This window comes from Boleophthalmus pectinirostris, unplaced genomic scaffold (assembly GCF_026225935.1).
Source record: "Boleophthalmus pectinirostris isolate CB_2022bp ecotype Guang Dong unplaced genomic scaffold, ASM2622593v1 HiC_scaffold_13, whole genome shotgun sequence".
Classification (NCBI taxonomy): Eukaryota; Metazoa; Chordata; class Actinopteri; order Gobiiformes; family Gobiidae; genus Boleophthalmus; species Boleophthalmus pectinirostris.
In genome coordinates this window covers 7,511,718-7,529,067 of record NW_026571036.1, presented here as the reverse complement: position 1 = coordinate 7,529,067, position 17,350 = coordinate 7,511,718, and the positions used below count along the sequence as shown (strand labels likewise).

At 39.8% G+C, this 17,350-nt stretch overlaps 1 protein-coding gene across 2 annotated transcripts in view; it reads left to right on the top strand.

The window, feature by feature from the left end:
• The window catches only part of extl3 (exostosin-like glycosyltransferase 3), a 121,913-nt gene extending 108,086 nt beyond the window's left edge, over nucleotides 1–13,827 (top strand). For both annotated transcript variants that reach the window (XM_055149571.1, XM_055149570.1), the window contains 3 exons: nucleotides 477–621; nucleotides 1,890–2,018; nucleotides 11,323–13,827. In XM_055149571.1, coding sequence (XP_055005546.1) covers nucleotides 477–621; nucleotides 1,890–2,018; nucleotides 11,323–11,532 — 484 coding nt within the window. In that variant the 3' untranslated portion in view covers nucleotides 11,533–13,827. The remainder of the gene's footprint in view (nucleotides 1–476; nucleotides 622–1,889; nucleotides 2,019–11,322) is intronic.
• Nucleotides 13,828–17,350: the final 3,523 nt, after the last annotated feature.

The following is a 17,350-nucleotide window of genomic DNA, read 5'->3' as shown; positions in this document are numbered from 1 at the left end:
TGTCTGTGACATTCACCGTGGTGTCTTTTTCTTTCTCTGTATTACTCAACAGTTCGGAAATGGGGACCCCTGAATATTGACGGTATTTCACACACTGATGGCAGCTCCACTTGTCTTGTCAGCTTCAACCGGGATCCAATACAACTGAACCCGTGTCTTTATCTCTCTGCTTATTACAGCTCTGTGCACAACACTTTTTTGGCATGTGTCTTAATGTGAAAATTAAAAATTAAAGGAACGACTCGAAAATGTTCTAACTTTACAATAGCGGTCTATTGGTGCTCTGACTCACCGGATCACTGGAAGTGGATCAGGGCGAAGCCGTGACGCCGCATACAGGGTCTCTATTGGCATTTAGTTCATCACATTTTAGTTATTCAGCACAATATATATAATTCAGAAAGGAGAGCTACAGGTTGGAGACCCCTGGCCTAGAGGAGCTTTGTGCTAATGTTATGTATCTCTGTGTGTTCCAGGGTGTGGAGGGAGGCCAGGGATCGCATCGTGGGCTTCCCCGGACGCTACCACGCCTGGGACGTCAACCACCAGTCCTGGCTCTACAACTCCAACTACTCCTGCGAGCTGTCCATGGTGCTGACCGGAGCCGCCTTCTTCCACAAGGTAAACACTGGACATATGTTCATGATTTTGATGATTGTGTGTGCAGATGGGAGTAGGGGAAAGTCTCAGTAGATCAGAGAGTCTTATAAAGTTCAGAGGATCAGGTTATTCTCTGTTCTTTAGGCCAATTTTGCAGTGTTTGTGCTGACTTCTGATGTCTTATTCTAAATATTTGGTCTATTAATTGGAAATACAATATGGTTACTGTATTTTTCGGACTATAAGTCACACTTTTTCATGATTTGGGTGGTTCTGTGACTTATACTCGGAACTTATATATTAAAATTTTCAGACAGACAAGGCGCTCTAGGCTCGTGTGTCAGTATCTAGTACTACTCCTGTACCACTATCACTTCGCACTCTACTGCGCATGTCTCCTGTAGAAATAGCAGCTGTCCCGCTGCAAATAGTGAAATATTCAGCCGAAAATGGTAATCGAGCAGCAGAAAGAAAGCTTGGAGTGGGTGAGAAACTTGTGATTGACTGGCGGAAAGCAGGGACACAGCTTCACGGCAACCGGGCGGGTGTGTCATGTAACTTTCCTGGAAGTCACCGGATGGATCGACAAAGCCTGAACTTCAGTGACACCGAAACCATCCTGTCGGGATTCAGAAAGACCAGAATAATTCTAATTGGAACTGATGTTGAGTCTAACGACAGCTACACAGAAAAGGAAGTGGCACTCTGTTTACCTCATGGATCAATGGTTTATCTCCGGAGGTCGCACAGAAGTGACACCGAGGATGAAGAATTCAATGGATTTAGTGATTTGGAGTGAGATGGAGAGTTTCCTAAACTTATGTTATGTTGTTTATGCTATAATTATCTGAACAACTGTTCATATGTGACGTTAACACCTGCCTGATGTTCTCTATTCTGTTGTTATTACTAGAACTTTCCTTTCAAGATGAATTGTCAGTTCGTGGTCTTTGATTTTACAAAATACTTTTCCCCAAAAAGTGAGACTTATAGTCCGATGTGACTTATATGTTTTTTCTTCTTCATTGTGCATTTTTTGGCTGGTGCGACTTATACTCCTTATAGTCCAAAAAATATGGTATGTAGATTATTCCAAGCAATAACGTAGAGACAAAAAGACAGAAGGTTAAAAGGTTATGAGTTTTATATTATTTCAATAATTGTAGAAGTGAAAAAGTTGAATCAATTTTATTTCAAAGTAATAATACTCTTGAATATACTCTTTGCTCATCTTTGACTGTTGTGGTTATGACTGTAAACTAATGCCCCCGTGTCCTCGTCCTCTGCAGTACTACGCGTACCTGTACTCGTACGTGATGCCCCAGGCCATCAGGGACATGGTGGACGAGTACATCAACTGTGAGGACATCGCCATGAACTTCCTGGTGTCACACATCACCCGCAAACCACCCATCAAGGTCAGTGACGGAGCACTCAAGAGCACCCACAGCACCCAGGAGTACCCCCCAGAGGGACGCATTTCTGTTTCAGCCCACGCGACTCTGCACTTAGTGACAGCTTCAATACAGCACAGCAAAGAAACATCTATACAGGCTCTTGAAAATATAAATCATCACATCTCGCTACTCATTAGGCTGTATTAAACATAATAAACCAGAAGAGAAATAATTTGTAATAGTCTGAAAAGGCTCTGCAGACGCTCCGGTGTCTGTAAATCGAGCGTCTGCAGTTCAAAAACACATTAGTCGTGTGCAACAGTAATTAAACATGTCAGTCAGGGAAGGCTCCATAAATATTATAAGGACACAAAATATGTCAGCAGGCTGTGTTTGGACAATATTAAATGTCAGTGTGGCTGAGATCTTAATGCATTTTACACACCCTAAATGTTTTCTTTTAATGTAAAATATGGAAGCCGAGAGGGGTCACAACAAACACAAACGCCGCAACATATACAAATGCGACAACACAACAAAAAGCCACAACACACCAAAAAAAGCCACAACGGAAATGACCGTGGGACTCTGTTTTCCGACGGACCGATCAATCGGCAAGTGAAGAAGAAGAACTACAACGTGAAACGAATAATGATAAAACAATAAATTACTTTTACTTACGTTTCCAACTTCTCCGTTCCTTTAATTTTCACGTTGTAGTTCTTCTTCTTCACTTGCCGCTTGATCGGTCCGTCGGAAAATAGAGTCCCGCGGTCATTTCCGTTGTGGCTTTTTTTGGTGTGTTGTAGCTTTTTGTTGTGTTGTCGCATTTGTATTTGTTGCGCCGTTTGCGTTTGTTGTGACATCTCTTGGCTTCCGTAGTAAAACGACACTGACAAGTTTGGGGATTTTGATAGTTGGCGTTTAGATCAGAGAGGGTTCCTTTAGGCCAGTGTTTCCCAAAGACTGGGTCACGATCCTCAGGTGGGTCGCAAGAGATTTTTTTTTTTGGTTCGCCTTGTCATGATCTGCATGTAGGTCTGCAATAAACAGTTGTATACATGGATTTCCGACTTTATCATCATTCTGGATGAGCATTTCTTCAGAATATCCTGTCCTTAGTAGGGTCAGTATTTCTATGCTTATTCCTTTCACTACCACATAAATGTGTGAATTGGGATTTTCTGTGCTCACAAAACTGAAGACAAAGCACAGAAACAGACGAAATGCTGCGTCTCATCTGCGTTTTCTCTTCTTCTGCACCACAGACTGGAACGCGCTACAAAAACAAAGACAGGCCCACCTATCTCATTAGAAAAGTTGAAATGTTAAGACATGTTTTGTATAATTTCTAATCTTTTTGTAATTATTGAATTGACTATTTTGTCCCAATATTGTTGGTTCCATAGAATGTTGATAAGAAAAAGAAATGGGCTGCATTTAATGTCCAAATAGGCGACTTATCCTTTTATTGCTGGTTCAATTACTGTTTTTCATTGTTTAAAACTTGAGTAATACTAATTGTTCAGAGAGACACGATCACTCGGACAACAATAAATAAGAAAAACAGAATAATTTTAGAAGGTAAAACCAACCTTACATTTGAAGGATTTATGTCTGAGCAGCAGCAGCGAGTTGTATTTCCTGATAGAAAGCTCGGCAGCGGCGGACTGATATGAGAAAATAGTCCCTCAACATGCGACGATTCATGCGATGCAAGGTTAGTTTGATTTCAAACATTATTCTATCAACACAGACATTCGCATCGACAGTCTGGTGTAATAATAGTTTTGCTTCGGGTGTTTTGTGGAGTGGGTAAGACTGTTTTTAGTGGCAGAATAACTATGGACATTGACATGCACTAGTCTAGCACCAGTGACCTCTGCAAATACAAGAACTGGATGGAATATTTTAAAAAGTGTCTCCACACGTCTCCAACACTCTGGCTAACTGGAAAATGAGGTCCTATGTCCAAAATTCTGAACTGACCCTTCACTTGGGTCTCCTTACCCCATGTTTACTACCCAAAGTATGACACACGATAAAGCCAAAACTCGGCCTGATCCCAAAAACAGTCACACGAGTTAAAAATTGGCTCAAAAGGGCTAAAAATCACACAGTGTAAGCTTGGCTTTAGTCCATTTCTTTATCCAGTCTGTTTTAGCCGTAGGACTGAGCAACCCAACCTCTTGTTATATTTATCACAGCTAATCTCAAAGGAATATATTGACCCAGCTGTATTACTTACAGTAGACAGTTGTTGCCATTCTAGTAGTTACTAAACCACTTAATTATAGAAAGGGTGTGTAGAATTACAAAAACACTGCCAGGCCAAAGATGTTCATTTGTGTTCTTATTAGGGATGGGCATGATTAGTCGATTAATCGATAATTGATCATTAAGAATTTCATCGATTACGTTCATTTTAATCGACAAACCGAATGTAGGTTGCTGTGTGTATCGTGACCAACACACGATGACTTGTACAAGAAATTCCACACTTTCCGTTGCGTTCGGGACAAGTGTGAGTCCATGTGCACAGTGTATAAAGCAGCACATATGTTTCTGTGTCCAGTGGGAAAAAGTTTTACCAGGTGAGAGTCGCTCAATGTCGATGACGAGTCCCCACCTCCCTCCCCCCGTACGGTGTCCTGGTTTTGACAAACGCAAATCTGGTCACACTAACCTGTATTCACCTGAATCATGTCTTTTAATCTGACAGAAATTGAACCGCATCAGCGACACAAGAGCTGTAGTTTTATCTTCGCTTAGTTTATGCAAATTAGTGATGCGGTTTTAAGTTTCGTTTCTGTGAGAGTTGAACAAAACTGAATTAAACACATTATAATGTCAAACGGGCTGATGTGGCTCTAGAGTCGTTACGGTTTATATGTTGTAAAGTTGAATTTATTTATGCAGATTAGTAGTGCAGATAGTAATAATAATGATGATAATTTTAATATAAAAACGTTAATGATTAATCAATAATCGATCGTTAATTCTTCCGACGATCGATTAACAAAATTTCATCGAATGCCCATCCCTGCTTCTTATGTGCTTTAACTTGGGTTCTTTTTAAAAACAATACAGTAAGGTGTATTTACCTTGTTGACAAGTTTCGACTGCTGCTGCATCTTCAGAACTGTCACCGGTGTTGGTGGTGACGTGTCTCATATCAGCTGTTGTTACTTCCTGTAGGCGTGGTCAGGTCGCTCAGACTGACCACGCCTCCTGTCGCTCGATGTCGTCTGGAGGAGGGCGTCCCAGGTGTGTGAAAGGAGGAACGCTCTGTCATCTCGGTTAATGCTGTGTCCATGCCTTGTTTCTGATTTCAATGTCTTCCCTGATCCAGCATTTGAACTTATTGTTTTTCGATCCAATGACCCGAGCCCCGTCCCAGTTCAGAATGTGGTTATTTCTTTTACAGTGTCTGATATGGCAGATTTTAGCTTTTCCTGTTCTGCTTTGTCTTTTTTTTTTTTTTTTTTCGGTGAGTCTCCCTGATGTTTCCTTTTCGTGAAAAGGAAACGCGTTTTCTCTTTAGAAACTTTGAGTCTTTAAAAAGAACCCAAGAAGTTAAAAGTACAAAAACACCGGACGGCTAAGTTGTTTCTTATGAGAAGAGAATCATATCCAATTAGAAATCCAGTTGGTTTTGACCTGAAATGCTTCTCTCTGATCTAAATGGTCACTACCAAAACCCCAGCACTTACAACCAATCATGAATCAGTGCTAGTGCAGCCTCTCCAGCTCAGTGAGGGAATTGTAGTAACAGTAGTAGTGGTAGTAGTGGTAGTATCAGCAGCAGAGACATCGCATCTTACCCTCTCTCCATCCTCCTCATCGAGTTCTTCTGCTGTTGGTACAAAATGACCGACTTTTGTCCGCTGTATTTTCACCGGAAGGACATTCATTTGCAGAGTGCGTTTTTACAGATCTCCAAAATGATTCCAATCACGACCGGGACAAAAATGTCAAACGTCCGGCTCCAGTTCTTTTAGATTTAATAGCTCTGACGTGGAGGTGAGGTAAGGACAGACCTGACACAGCGGGGCAATTACTCCAGGATATTATGCTTTATGAATGATGAATCTAGGACAAATGTGTTTAAAGGACACGCAGTTTTTAAGCTTGACCACGACCCCTCATCAAAAACATACCTGGAGTTTTCTTCATTCACACTTGTTTGATTAATCCTTGAGTCCAAAACTGGTCGTCTTTGAGCGCTCCAAAATGCTCTGTTCGAATTTTGCCTTGATTGTTGCGTCAAAGATAAAACTCCAGACTTTTCTTGCACAGTTTTTAAACTCATAAAGCAGCACCAGACTCAATTCTACGGTCAAATTTTGTTCACAAGAAACATGTGGCTCTTTTAGCTTTGGATCTTTACCTTCTGTTGTTGTTTCCTCATCCAAAACATACCCAAAGTTGTGTTTTGTTTCATTCACATGTTTAATTGAGCTGATTTTTGTCTAATACAGGAAGGATCTTTAAGTAGTTTGTGGACAGTAGTTCCGTCAGAAGTGTACATGACATAACATACCACAGCACAGGGGTCACCAAACTTTGTTCACTGGGGGCCACATTTTCGCTCCTGACTGTGAAGGGGGCCGGGGTCAGGTCGGCCGTACAACAGAATTGTTTGATTCTGATGACGCAGATTATATTCTTTGAAAACCGCCGAACTTTCTTTGCATATCAGACAAACTGCACAGACCTGACACTGAACAAAAAAATAATCGGTCGCCCACTGTTCTTTCAAAACTCAACACTCTCTGTCAAGTTTTCGTTCTTTAACACTCGCCATTTTGCTGTCCTTAGCTGTACTACAGAACTCTGCACTATAGTACTCTGTCCTTAACTGCCCTACAGAACTCTGCGTGTGCGTCTACTGTCACTGTTTGATCTTGAGGTGACGAAAATTTGGTGGCAAATGTAAATACTAGGGGTGTCAAATTATCGCGTTAATTGCGATTAATTAATTACGGTCATATTTAGCGCGTTATGTTTTTTAATCGCGTTAATCTCAATTTTTAATCTCTAACTTTACTGTTTCTGTACGCGAGTTGCCTTATTATAAAATCTGTTTTTATGTGTTGTTGGGACAATAACGCATCGCTTCCGCAAACAATTGTGATTTTCTTTCTCGTTCTCGCCGCATCTGCGATAAACCTGCACACGTCTGATCTCTGAAAACATCACGACACAAACACAGAACAGACTCGCCTTCACCTTCAACACTCTGTCAGAAAACTCATATTCCACTGAGTCGTGTCCTTTAGTCCGACAGAAGCTGAACCGCATCAGCGACACAAGAGCATTTTTTTTTTTTCTCGCTTAGTTTATGCAAATTAGCCATGCGGTTTTTAAGTTTCGTTTCTGTGAGACTTGCGCAAATCAGCATTAAACACATTATAATTTCAAACGAGCTGATGTGGCTCTAGAGTGTTCATGGTTTATATGTAATAATAATAATGTAATAATGAATTTAAATGAAAATACCTCAAGTTGAAGGCTTTTCTCAGCAATTTTTAGGTGAGATTAAAAAGAGAGATTAATTAATTACAGATAATAATTAATTAATCTCTCAATTTTTTTAATCGCCTCACAGCACTAGTAAATACGTCATATAATTATTTAAATAGAAATACTTAATAATAATAATGCATTGGTTTTATATAGCGCTTTTTTTTTTGGACACTCAAAGATGCTTTACAGAGCATTATTTATTCAGACTGACAGAAGCGAGGCTGCCAGTCTGCTCCATCAGCCCCTCCGACCACCACACGCACACACAACTTTCATACTAGACAATGTGTATGAAGTGCCTTGCCTAAGGACACAACAATAGTTTTTACGACTGACGCTTCACTGTGGCACCTGATTTTCCCAGTGGTCTCCCATCCAAGTACTAACTAGGCCTTGCTGAGCTTCTGAGATCTGATGGGATCAGGCTTTGACATGCTGGTATAGCCACACCTGTATATTGTATTTTCCGGGTCATTAGACGCGGTCTTAAGCCTCTAACCACACCAAAAAACAACTGCGCGCCCCGCAATCCAGAGCGCCCTATACACACGAATCCACTCGGGTGTCCCAGCACGACTTCAGTAAACTATAAAGCTGCACCACCCGCAGAGCACGCAAACACACACGGAGCAGACAGCGACCGCACAGCGAAACACACCCACAGACACACTCATCACTCCACGCCGACGAGGAACGGAACGAAGGAATGAAGGAACGAACCGAAAAATCAAGTGCAATGTGCCACTTCTAGACACGACTGAACAACTGAGTCACTGCGACAGAGCCAGCGGTCCCAGACAGCACCCTCCCTACACGCCACAACTGAACAAAGCCCAGAGTCACCGTGAACGCCACAAACAAAGTCCCACTGACCCATCCACACTGTTGTGTTTCGTTTAAAGTCCAGTGCGGTTTATTTGTGAAAAAAGTTCGAAAATAGACCATTTAATGACAGTGCGCCTTATAATCCAGAGCGCCTAAAAGCCCGGAAAATATGGTACAAGATGCAGATGTGTAATTATTTGCCAAAAAGTAATTTTAAAAAATAGGCCATGACAACTTTTGAGGATTGTCTCATAGGGTCAGTTCATGTGGTGGGGGGCAGAGGGGCAGAGGGGCTGAGGTCAAAGGGACGTGGCGGGCCGGAGTCTTACTTTGTCGACCCCTACCATAGCATATCTGAACACAGGCTAATTAATTTCTGCTCATAATGACTAGCTCTAAGTGAATTTGGTGTAGCGTTACCAGCTGTGAGGAGGTTATTAAAACTGTAAGTGGCTGCTGAAAATCCTGACACATTGCGAGTGTGGGTGTTTACATTTCACACTCTAAGTTCCAAAGAAAGTGATGAAGCTGGCTTTGAGAAGACTGTTTTTCTCATAAATACTATAATCAATATTTAGAGCATCAGAATAACGATAATCGGAAGAGAATTTGGCAATAAAACATAAATGTGCAGTGAAGTGTCTCTAAATGCATTTGTTGAGGTTTAATGGTGCACTTTTCGCCACTTTCTTGTCTCCATGGAGATGTTACTGCTTTGTCTGAAATGTTCCACAGTATGATTAGTAGATTATTGCCAGAAAATCCCTTGACAAACATGTATTCATATTGTCAGCAGGCTTGCCTCTCCACAGATCTGGTTGTAAATTAGCCTAGATATGTTTAATGTCATACAGATTTTTAAAGATGCACTACGTACCTGTAACTTTTCTAGTGTAGGGTCTGTCACCTTCTTGTCTCCATGGAGATGCTCTTGCCTGAAATGTGTTATCTCCAAAGAAACGAGCATTACCAGTCCAAGTTGCAGGCCAGATCTGTGCAGAGGCAAGCCCATGCCCAGTAAAGGCCTGTTCATACTTCATAAGAACATAAGTACTTTGTTCTTGTTCTTGAGGTGATAAAAACAAGAAAGAAGTTCATTTGGGCTCTGACATTTCAATCTTGAAAAGCTGCTCTTCTGTCGAACTGCCCCGCCCCCTCGCTCTAGCTCTATAGCCAATTCTTTTCGTCCTCCAGCCTGATCGCTCTTTTGGCTTTTTTTTTTTTATCACTTTATTTTTATTATATTTGACAGGTTTGTAAACATAAGAAAATATAAAAAGAGGAGAAATAATAATGACAATGGAAGGAAATAAAACAAAACAGAAGCCTAGGTGACACTGATTATTCTACTTTTGCATATATGATGTCCATTTTTCCCATTTCTTCTTCATTTGTGCCTCTTGCAACCTCAGTCTATAAGTTATCTTTTCCATTAGATATATGTCCTTTATTGTAGACGTCCACTGATCCTTTGAAGGCACAGAAGTTGTGCCCCAGTTCCTGGTTATTGATTTTTTGGCCGCTAATGACATGACTTTGAAAAGATATATATCGCCTTGGTGAATAATGTTTTCTGAGAAGTTGCATAGATAGACCAGTTCAGGCGACAAAGGGACAGGATATCCCAGCACCTGCCCCAGGACATCACAAACCATCTCCCAAAATACAGTAATATTTGCACAATTCCAAAATATATGAGAATGGTCTACATTAATCTCTCCACATTTCCGCCAACACATTTGATGTATCCTTAACTGCTTACTCTTTAATTTAGGTGTAATAAAGAATCGAATCAGGTTCTTCCAGGCTCTTTTGGCTTTCACAAAATTGTCAGAGAGATTACAGTCAGTCAGATTTTTCTACACTGATTTTTGTCCCAAGTCTAAAATGTCCGTAATCTCCCTCGATGAATTTCTTGCTATTTGGCTGTTTTTTTTATAGCCAGGCTGGTGCCACCTAGTGCCTCTGCTCAATTTAATTTCTCTCCTGCAACTAAGCCAGGAATCAGAATACACTAGAACCCCGTTAGTGCAAGTTCAGGCACCAGCCAATCAGCGAAGAGCCATATATTCTGTGTTGTCAACGACAAAAGAGAATGTTTGGTGAATTTTATCAAGGGGAAAGACGTTATTGCCCTTCTTCCTTTGGGAAAAGCTTAATATACCAGTTATCCCCGTTAGCGGCGCATTACATACATCACGACCAAATAGCAGCGATTGGTTAAATGATAAAAAGTACCCGCCTACCGTCGAGCGAACGAATCCTAATGCTGCAAGTTCAGACGGTTTCTACGAAGTGAAACCGGGTGATGAATCAAGGCTAGTTTTTATAGCCATTGACTGTCGCGTCGTATCGTATAGATGTTTGTATTTTCTCAAAATTTCCGCCAGCTGTGACTCAAAACCATTCATTGGCTCCAGCAAATAAACCACGTCCACATAAATAACCAATCAGAGCAAAGATGTCGGACTGCCGAGCAAAGTTCTGCTCAGCTGAGGTGTCGAACAAGCCACAAGAACTGCCGAACAGGAGCTGGCCCAACAAAATGATGTAATTTTCTTCGGCCAGCCCTGGGTTCAAGAACAAAGATCTTATATTCTTATGAAATATGAATGAGCATGAATGTTGTAATACAGGAAGTGCACCTCTGTGTTTTTAAACTCCATACACCTTCACTAGAATCATGGATAATCTCAGCCTTGGAATTGTCAATCTCTACTGTACTAAAGGTAAAATATAGCTGTATTTTATGACATCACAAGGTGGAACAGAGCATTTTGAGCTTTGGAGATGTAGAGATGTTGGCTTATTATCCAGGGTTACTCAAAACGTGCACTCCAGGTATGTTTGTGAGGAGGAGGAGGACTGTAACGTTGCTCAATTTAGGCCCTTTAAGCATAATATGAATGTTATTATCTCCCACTAAACCTCTCTCTCCTCTGTTTCCTCTATTTTCGTCCTCTTCTTCCAGGTGACCTCCCGCTGGACGTTCCGCTGCCCCGGCTGCCCCCAGGCCCTGTCCCACGACGACTCGCACTTCCACGAGAGGCACAAGTGCATCAACTTCTTCGTCAAGGTGTACGGCTACATGCCCCTCCTCTACACGCAGTTCAGGGTGGACTCGGTGTTGTTCAAGACCCGCCTACCGCACGACAAGACCAAGTGCTTCAAGTTCATCTAGCACCCACCAGAAAGCAGAGCCCAACGGGAGACTGAGAGGCAAGATAGCGTCACACCGAACCGCGAAAAGTGGCGAAGGAGCGTGCCGCCCTTTTGTCTCAGATGGATTTTTACTGTTCAGAATCATGTCAAATAGGGTTGCGTTGTGGTACTAGAATGACTGGAATGTTAAATGGAAGGCAAGGGCAGATATTATTACTATTCTTACATACAAATTGGTACTTTGCAGTGATGTGGTCCTGTTTCAGAGCTTGATTTTCAACAAAAAGGTGAGACTGACCTAACTGAAAAACTGTCTAACGCTAGAGAGAAACCAGACGTCCCTATTTACCCGGGACAGTCCCAGTTTTGAGCCGTGTGTCCTTTGTCCGAGTAGATTTATACAAAACTTGTGATTTGTCCCAGTTTTATACAAGAAATGTCCCTATTTTTGACCAGTCTGATCCCTGCCAACAGTAAATCGAGGCATAAACAGTCATTTATGTAGGTGAAATACAGAAAAGTTGCTTAAAATTTCCAAAACACAAAGAAAATGTGACTATACTGACTCACGTGTTCGTCATGAATGGTCTCGGCATAACTATTTTCCTTAGTTACGCACTCGTTTCACAGTTTTATTATTACCAACCACCAAAAAAAAAAGAAAAGAGGATGTCCCAGTTTTTTATTTTGAAAATCTGGTCACCTTACTGTTGTAGTTCCAGCTAAATCAGGATTCTCTCTTGTGTTAAAGCAAATTAAAGTCTAACTTGAGTGATCGAGCTTCAGACAGAGCAGTGCTTACAGTTAGCACCACATCCCCAGGGAATGTTGATGGTATCAGCTGCAAAGTAGCAATAAATATATTTTACTGAATGAAATATCCAAACAAAGTCCACATTTTGGAAAAAATATACATGAATTTTGCTGACAGAAAACATTAAAAGTGTTTGCTATAGTTTAAGAACCATGAAAAATTTGATCATTTTAAGCGGTTTGCATTGAGACCAGTAAAGCAAACAGCAACTAGCATTCTAACCCGCACTTCCTGATTCTCAGACAGCAAAAATACGAACGGTACATGATGCTGACTTATTTTGACTTCCAGAGCTGCTTATACAATTTATCTGTGATGAGGCAAGACACATTTTGCTCAAAAACATGGAAAAAATCGGGTACAAACGATTTAAAATTTGTTTATTTTTCACGCAAAATATTCCCAGTAAATGAAATTAAATAAATCAACCAAAAACGGTTCAAAATGTCTAAATTATGACCCAAATTCTCCCATGGAACTTCCACCTGCCCTCCATTTAAATTTCCAACTTGGGAATGTTGTAATACCACAAGAACGCAACCTGCTCTCAACCACTACAGAAATCTCATTTGCACCTGAAGACGGAACGAACAAAGTGTGTACAGAGAAATTATCCGAAAACGAACTCCGATTTGGACAATGGAGCTGGAATAACACGGACAGAAACCAGAAACCAGAAACCGGGCTACCACCAGCACCGCAGCCTGTCTGAAACTGTTAACGTTTTACGAACTCAAAATCGTGTATAGGATAAGCACTGACGTGAAGAATTTTATTGAACAGTCTTGTTTTTTTTATTATTATTATTAATTATGATGCTGTGTAAATGTGTACTTTTGGCGTGCCTATTGGGAGACCCTAGTATGCACAGTCGGACAAATAGACAAAGCCGACGGCGTATTTTCACCTGTTAAAATGTGTTCTTATGGAAGCAGGAATTCACTACAATGTCACCGACAATGCCTCATAACTGACACAAAACCAGCGGCCATCTTGTCACTTCGGTTTCGGGGGTTTTAAACAGGCGGCGTGCGGGCCATTTGCGGTCCTTTTTTTGTCATTTTGCGGTCCAAATCTAGACATCTTGATGGTAAATAATCCGTGTGTCATTCGTTCATTAATTTTTCAATATAAAACCAAAAATAAGAAAACGAAAAAACAACCGTGTTCTTAATTGTTTGTCTCCAAACCAAAAATGAAAAAAACTGATAACGGCCGTTTCCGTGACTTAAACTGCGATGCCGGACTTTTGTGCTGCATACGGACTGAACCAGGACTAAAACCAGGACTAAACCAGGTCTAAACCATTTTTAGGCCTGGTCTCAGTCCCGGTCTGGTCCTGGTTTGAGTCCCAGTCTCAATAATGGTCTGGTCTTGGTCTCAGTCCCGGTCTCAGTTCTTGTTCTGGTCCCGGTCTCAGGCCCAGTCTCAGTCCTGGTCCTAGTCCCGATCTGGTCCCAGTCTAAGTCCTGATCTCAGTCCCGGTCTTCTTCCGGTCTGGTCCCAGACCTGGTTCAGTCCATATGCGGCGCAAAAGTCCGGTATCGCAGTTTAAGTCACAGAAGCGGGAAACTGTTTTTTCCATTATTCATTTAAACACAAAACTGAAAAAATTTATCATTATCTGTTTTTCCATTTTGGTTTTGGAGACAAATAATGAAGAAAATAGTTGTTGTTTTCTTATTTTTGGTTTTATTTTGAAAAATGAATGAACGAATGATACACGGATTGTAAATGGTCGCATTTCTATACAGCGCTTTTCCACCTTCAGGGCACTCGAAGCGCTTTACAACAAGGAACCACTCACCCATTCACACACAAACATGCACATACAAGGTGGGTTAAGTGTCTTGCCCAAGGACACAAAGACACCGTTCATCTGTGGGAGCTGGAATCGCACCGCCAACCTGTGGGTCAGTGGATCTGACCGCCCAATGAGAGTGGGATTGGACCCACCAACCTTCTCAGTGGACAAACGTTCTACCAGCTGAGCTACTGATATTGTTACCCTTATTATAATATTATATTGGGATTCTATGGGAAATGTCACTTAAAAATTTTGAAGTATAAACACCAAGCAGTAGTAATTTAGTAAAAAAAAAAATTTGTCTCTACACTGCACAAAATTAATATCTTCTCTTACATTGGTTTATAAATTTTAATAATTATAATATCTGTATTTTAGTGGTTTTATGATAAATTTTACAGATTCAAAATATTTTTTCATCCATTTCATGCAATTTATAACATTAAATTATTATTTTTTCAGGGTGGAATTATATTATTTAAATTAAATTATTAGACTTAAGAAACTAATTTGAACTACTCAAATTTTTTGAAAATCCAATATTGACCAAATTCAAATTTTTACTGTAGATATTACTTTTTTGCAGTGTTTTTTTTTTTTTTTTTTTTTTTGTAATAAGTGAAGGTTACCATGATAAACAAGAGTACTAAAATCAGCAGAATTATTTTTACCATTTAAAATATTTAATAATCAATCGCTTGCCCCTGCGGTAAGATGACAAAATGGCCTCTGGTGAATTTGAGACCTCTGTGCTGTAGAACTGCTAAAACTGTCAATCGTTTTCAAATCATGAGCTGCCAAAATGTACAAACTGTTCATCGCGTAAACAAGCACGGTTCTGAAAAAGCTCCATACGTGTTCAAAAACGGTTTATAAGACGTATTAAGAACTGAAAAGCACAATACGACGAGATGGATCATGTCTTTTACTGTAAGCACCTCAGATAGGAAAGCCGCTTTGCATAGATGCTTTTTTTTTTTTTTCTTTTTTTTTTTTACACACTTCATGAATGTTTCTTTGCCAAATGGTACGATGTCTTACAGGGAACCGCGCGGTACTTAGCCGGAAATCAATTTGACCACCAAAATGTAAATTCACTATCCCTTCATCTCATTGGTCAGGTAGATTTGTGTTTTGACGAAGCTTTAAGTCCCTTTAAAAGATTCTAAAAGGCCGTTTTTGAATGAGGTTCTAGTTGTATTATTTCTTTTGAGCGATGTTGCAGTCCCTGTATATTTATTGAATATATTATTAAAAGGGTTTTTGTTTTGTTTTTTTATATAAAATCATGCAATAACAGAAGGCTTGTTTATGATCGGGGCAGAGGAATCCAGCTGCGCCACTGACAGGAAAATCTCACTTAATGCGTTTGTTACAGTCGATTACACGTGAAATGAATGGGACAGAGTCTAAAATTGTATATTATTATCAGTGTGAACATGGGTGACAAAAAACTTAAAGGATCTACAAAATTTTAACCACTTGGGAAGTTTGCAAGTTTTTGTTTGAGAACCATATTTAAGCAATGGCCCCGCTCACTCTGGAAGTAAATTTCCCATTAGTTTTTCCCATAGACTTTGAAATGAACGAATATTAAAAGTTTGAAAGCTCAGGGTTAATCAGGTATGGGTTAACTAATGACCACAAGATCTATAATTTTAGTTCAAATCTGTTTCTAAAACTTTATAAATCGCAAAATTATTGAAATATTTTGCCAAATTTTCCATTTTAATTTGCTTTGTGTACTTAAAACAACAGAGTTTGGATATTTGTTACCACCTGGTTAACCTCCACAATGTCTTTGAACTCTTAATATTTAAATTTTTTGAGTATGAGAAAAATGAATGGAAAATTTGGTTCGAAATTGACATGGATTGCAATTCCAGAAGTAAATTTTTCGTTCATTTTTCCCATGGACTTTTCAGAAAATTCCAATATTAAATAGTTTAAAGGCATGACATAAAACAAACCTGCTATGTAATGACAAATATCTATAACACGGTGGTTTTCAGTCCTAAAGGTACAACTTTACAAATCGCAAAATTATTTAAATATTCTGCATAATTTAGCATTTTAAATTTACTTTAAATTTAGGATTAACAAGTTGAAAGGCATGACGAACCTGCTATGTGGTAACTAATATCCATAACACGTTGGCTTTCAGTCCTAAAGGTACAACTATATAAATGGCAAAATTTTATAAATGGCAAAATTAAAATGTTTTGCATAATTTAGCATTTTAAATTTGCTTTGTGTACTTAAAACAATCAAGTTTGAATATTTGTTACCACCTGTTTAGCCACCACGATGTCTTTGAACTCTTGATGTTTTTCTTTTTTTTTTTTTTGTCCATGGGAAAAAATTATGGAAAATTTACTGTGACTTCGAAGTGGACTGCAATTCCAGAAGTAAATTTCCCATTCATTTTTCCCATAGACTTTTCGAAAAATTCTAATAAGAGTTTAAAGGCATGGTACAACTAGAATTCATATTTTTCAAAATGTTTAATAATATAGTGATTCAGAATTTTGTTGCTTAACCCTGCAAGCTTTGAAACTGAACTTTTTTTTTTTTTTTTTTTTAAATGGAAGTCTATGGGAAATGTGAACGAGAAATATACTTTTGATCCAACTTTTATGCGGTCACTTTTGATCTCCACAGACGGATTGTAGTTTCTCTTTTATGGTGCAATATTTGCCCGAGAGAAGAAACTAAGCGACAGTGGTAACTGCTCAAACCAAATTTAGAAAAAAAAAGAAAAAGAAAGAAAGAAAATCAGATAATTCTAGGTCAAAGCTAGTGCTAAACCAGGTCTGAAAGTGGACCAAATCATTTCCACTGCATTTCTAAACAAGAAATAATCCAAAGGAGGACAAAAAAGTTAATAAAAAGAAGTCAGAGTACCACGGTTTGAGAAAGACCAACTCTGTAACTCCATTTTGCTGTAATTTCTCCCTTTCCCTCCGTGAAGCTGCAGTCCCGTATACCTTCTAATTGCTCACGCGTTCCTCCCTGCGGCGTAGAGACGGGTCAGGGGTCATAGGTCAGTCCTCCCTCTCTTCCGTGGCACAGCTGGTTTCCTACAGCTCAAAAATAGTGGAAAATGTTCAGTATTGTAAAACATGGGTCTGGTTTGGTTTACCATCTGCAGTGCAATGTACCATACACCACACAGACTGACTGACTGACGGGGAAACAAAGAGTGAAGGCCAAATG